The sequence below is a fragment of the Mirounga leonina genome, unplaced genomic scaffold (assembly GCF_011800145.1).
Source record: "Mirounga leonina isolate KUSES-001 unplaced genomic scaffold, KU_Mleo_1.0 Mir_101222, whole genome shotgun sequence".
Lineage (NCBI taxonomy): Eukaryota > Metazoa > Chordata > Mammalia > Carnivora > Phocidae > Mirounga > Mirounga leonina.
The window spans coordinates 2157775-2159933 of NW_023270085.1; the positions used below are offsets into that span (position 1 = coordinate 2157775).

The 2159-nt window shown below is 48.7% G+C and overlaps 1 protein-coding gene across 1 annotated transcript; it reads left to right on the plus strand.

Annotated features, from left to right (window-relative positions):
- Positions 1–680: 680 nt before the first annotated feature.
- SLC25A53 (solute carrier family 25 member 53) lies at positions 681–1868 on the plus strand. Its single transcript, XM_035006532.1, has one exon. It carries the CDS (start codon positions 681–683, stop codon positions 1599–1601), a length of 921 nt encoding a protein of 306 aa, XP_034862423.1. The 3' UTR covers positions 1602–1868.
- Positions 1869–2159: the final 291 nt, after the last annotated feature.

Consider the following 2159-nt stretch of genomic DNA (forward strand, 5'->3'; position numbering starts at 1 on the left):
TTCTGCCTCTATGATATAGTGCCGCTCTTTGGAAAGAGAATAGCAACTTATTATTCTAGCAGTTTAGCAAATGCAAAACTTTATGTGGTGACTGTTGAGTGCAATAGGTTTTGGAGCCCCCTTTCCCCAATTTTGTTTTCTTCAGTCACAAACCTTCTTTGAATATTAGAATATTTGATTTGTTGGTAACACATGGTAGGGATGACTGTTCAGGAAAAAAAAAAAACTGCCTCTGTTTTAATTTGACGTTGATGACTTCTTTTTTTAAAACTCTTTTTTTAATTTTTATTTTTTTTAAGGTTTTATTTATTTATTTGAGAGAGAGAGATTGAGAGAACGAGTGGGAGGAGGGGCAGAGGGAGAAGCAGGCTTCCCGCGGAGCAGGGAGCCCGACACGGGACTTGGTCCCAGGACCCTGGGATCACGACCTGAACTGAAGGCAGTTGCTTCAATGACCGAGCCACCCAGGCGCTCAAGGTTGATGACTTCTTAAGACTGTGCCTATTTCTCAGAAACTGGCCCAAAGTGTTGCTTTTTTCCTTAGGGCTGAGTTTCTTGGGGGCTCTGTTTCTAACTAAGCCGTGAAAATGCCACCGACAAATTTAATGGGCTAGTCTAACCTCTTTTTTTTTTTTTCCACTCTTGCCAGTTTCTTCCATCTATACCCAGTTGTCTTCAGCATGGAGGAACAGAACCACTCTCCTGGAAAGGAGCTTCAGCATAGGACACGAGCAGAGTCTCCAGGAAAGAAGAGCTGGCACTCCCAGGCCTATGCCCTTGGGGCCGTTTCCAACTTTATGTCTACTTTTCTGACTTTCCCTATCTATAAGGTTGTGTTCCGGCAACAGATCCATGCCGTGGCGGTGTCAGAGGCTGTGCGACAGCTTTGGCATGAAGGCCCTCAATACTTCTACCGGGGAATATACCCGCCTCTTCTCTCCAAGACATTGCAAGGGACTCTGTTGTTTGGGACTTATGATAGCCTGCTGTGTTCTCTCTCTCCTGTTGGGCCACACTCCCTGAGACACCGCTGGGCTGCAGGGCTCATGTCTGGTGTGGTGGAGGCTGTGGCACTGAGCCCCTTTGAAAGGGTGCAAAATGTGCTCCAGGATGGTCGCAAGCAAGCCCGCTTCCCCAGCACCGTCAGCATTCTCAAGGAATTCAACTCTTATGGGCTTTGGGGGCGGCTGTCACTGGGCTACTATCGTGGTTTCTGGCCTGTCCTTCTCAGGAACAGCCTGGGGAGTGCTCTGTATTTTTCCTTCAAGGACCCCATCCAGGATGGCTTGGCAGAGCAAGGTCTGCCCCATTGGGTTCCTGCCTTAGTGTCTGGGAGTGTCAATGGAACGATCACCTGCCTAGTTCTGTATCCTCTGATTGTGCTGGTGGCCAATATGCAGTCCCATGTTGGCTGGCAGAGCATGCCAAGCCTGTGGGCCTCTGCTCAGGACTTGTGGGACACTCGGGGCCGAAAGGTGTTCCTGATCTACCGGGGAGGCTCCCTTGTCATCCTAAGGTCCAGCGTGACATGGGGCCTCACTACGGCTATCCATGACTTCCTGCAGAGGAGGTCTCATTCCAGGAAAGAGCTGAAAGACTGACTAGCTGCAGGAAGTGTGGCTATGGCAACTTTGTTATCCTAAGCCTTCCCAGGTCGGTCTAAATAGCTTACTTCTTTGGCTTGGTTACCTGATACAACCATTCTTTAGTGTCTTTGAACTGCCAATGCATGGGAGAAGTTCCCAGCTACCAGCCTGTTGGGCACAGACAAAGCCCAACAGAGTTCCTTGGTCAGAAAGAGAAAGTCACTCTGGTCTGTCCACAGTTTCAACAGCCGCGGACCAAGGAGGCCCTTAAAAAACTTGTAACCCTGATGAAATGTCATTCCTTTAAGGAGTTCCTTGACAGTAAGAGGAACTGTTGAAAGATGACCTTAGTTAGCCACTGTGAGTTCTGGGATCCCTCCAGTTGTCCTTTGGACCAAATTTAGTGGAGGACCAGGGACTCCAGTGTCAAAGAACTAAGCTTGACACTTAGGATGTGGATTCCATAGAACTTCTCAGATGGCTACATTTCCACGATATTGTTCACTATTTCTACCACCACCACTCTCACTTCTCAGGGCTGTGGGCTCTAGTTTCAGTCAGGCTGGCAGCTGG

Coding starts and splice junctions, on each gene's coding strand:
- SLC25A53 (XM_035006532.1), top strand. CDS start 681: ATGGAGGAACAGAACCACTCTCCTGGAAAGGAGCTTCAGCATAGGACA.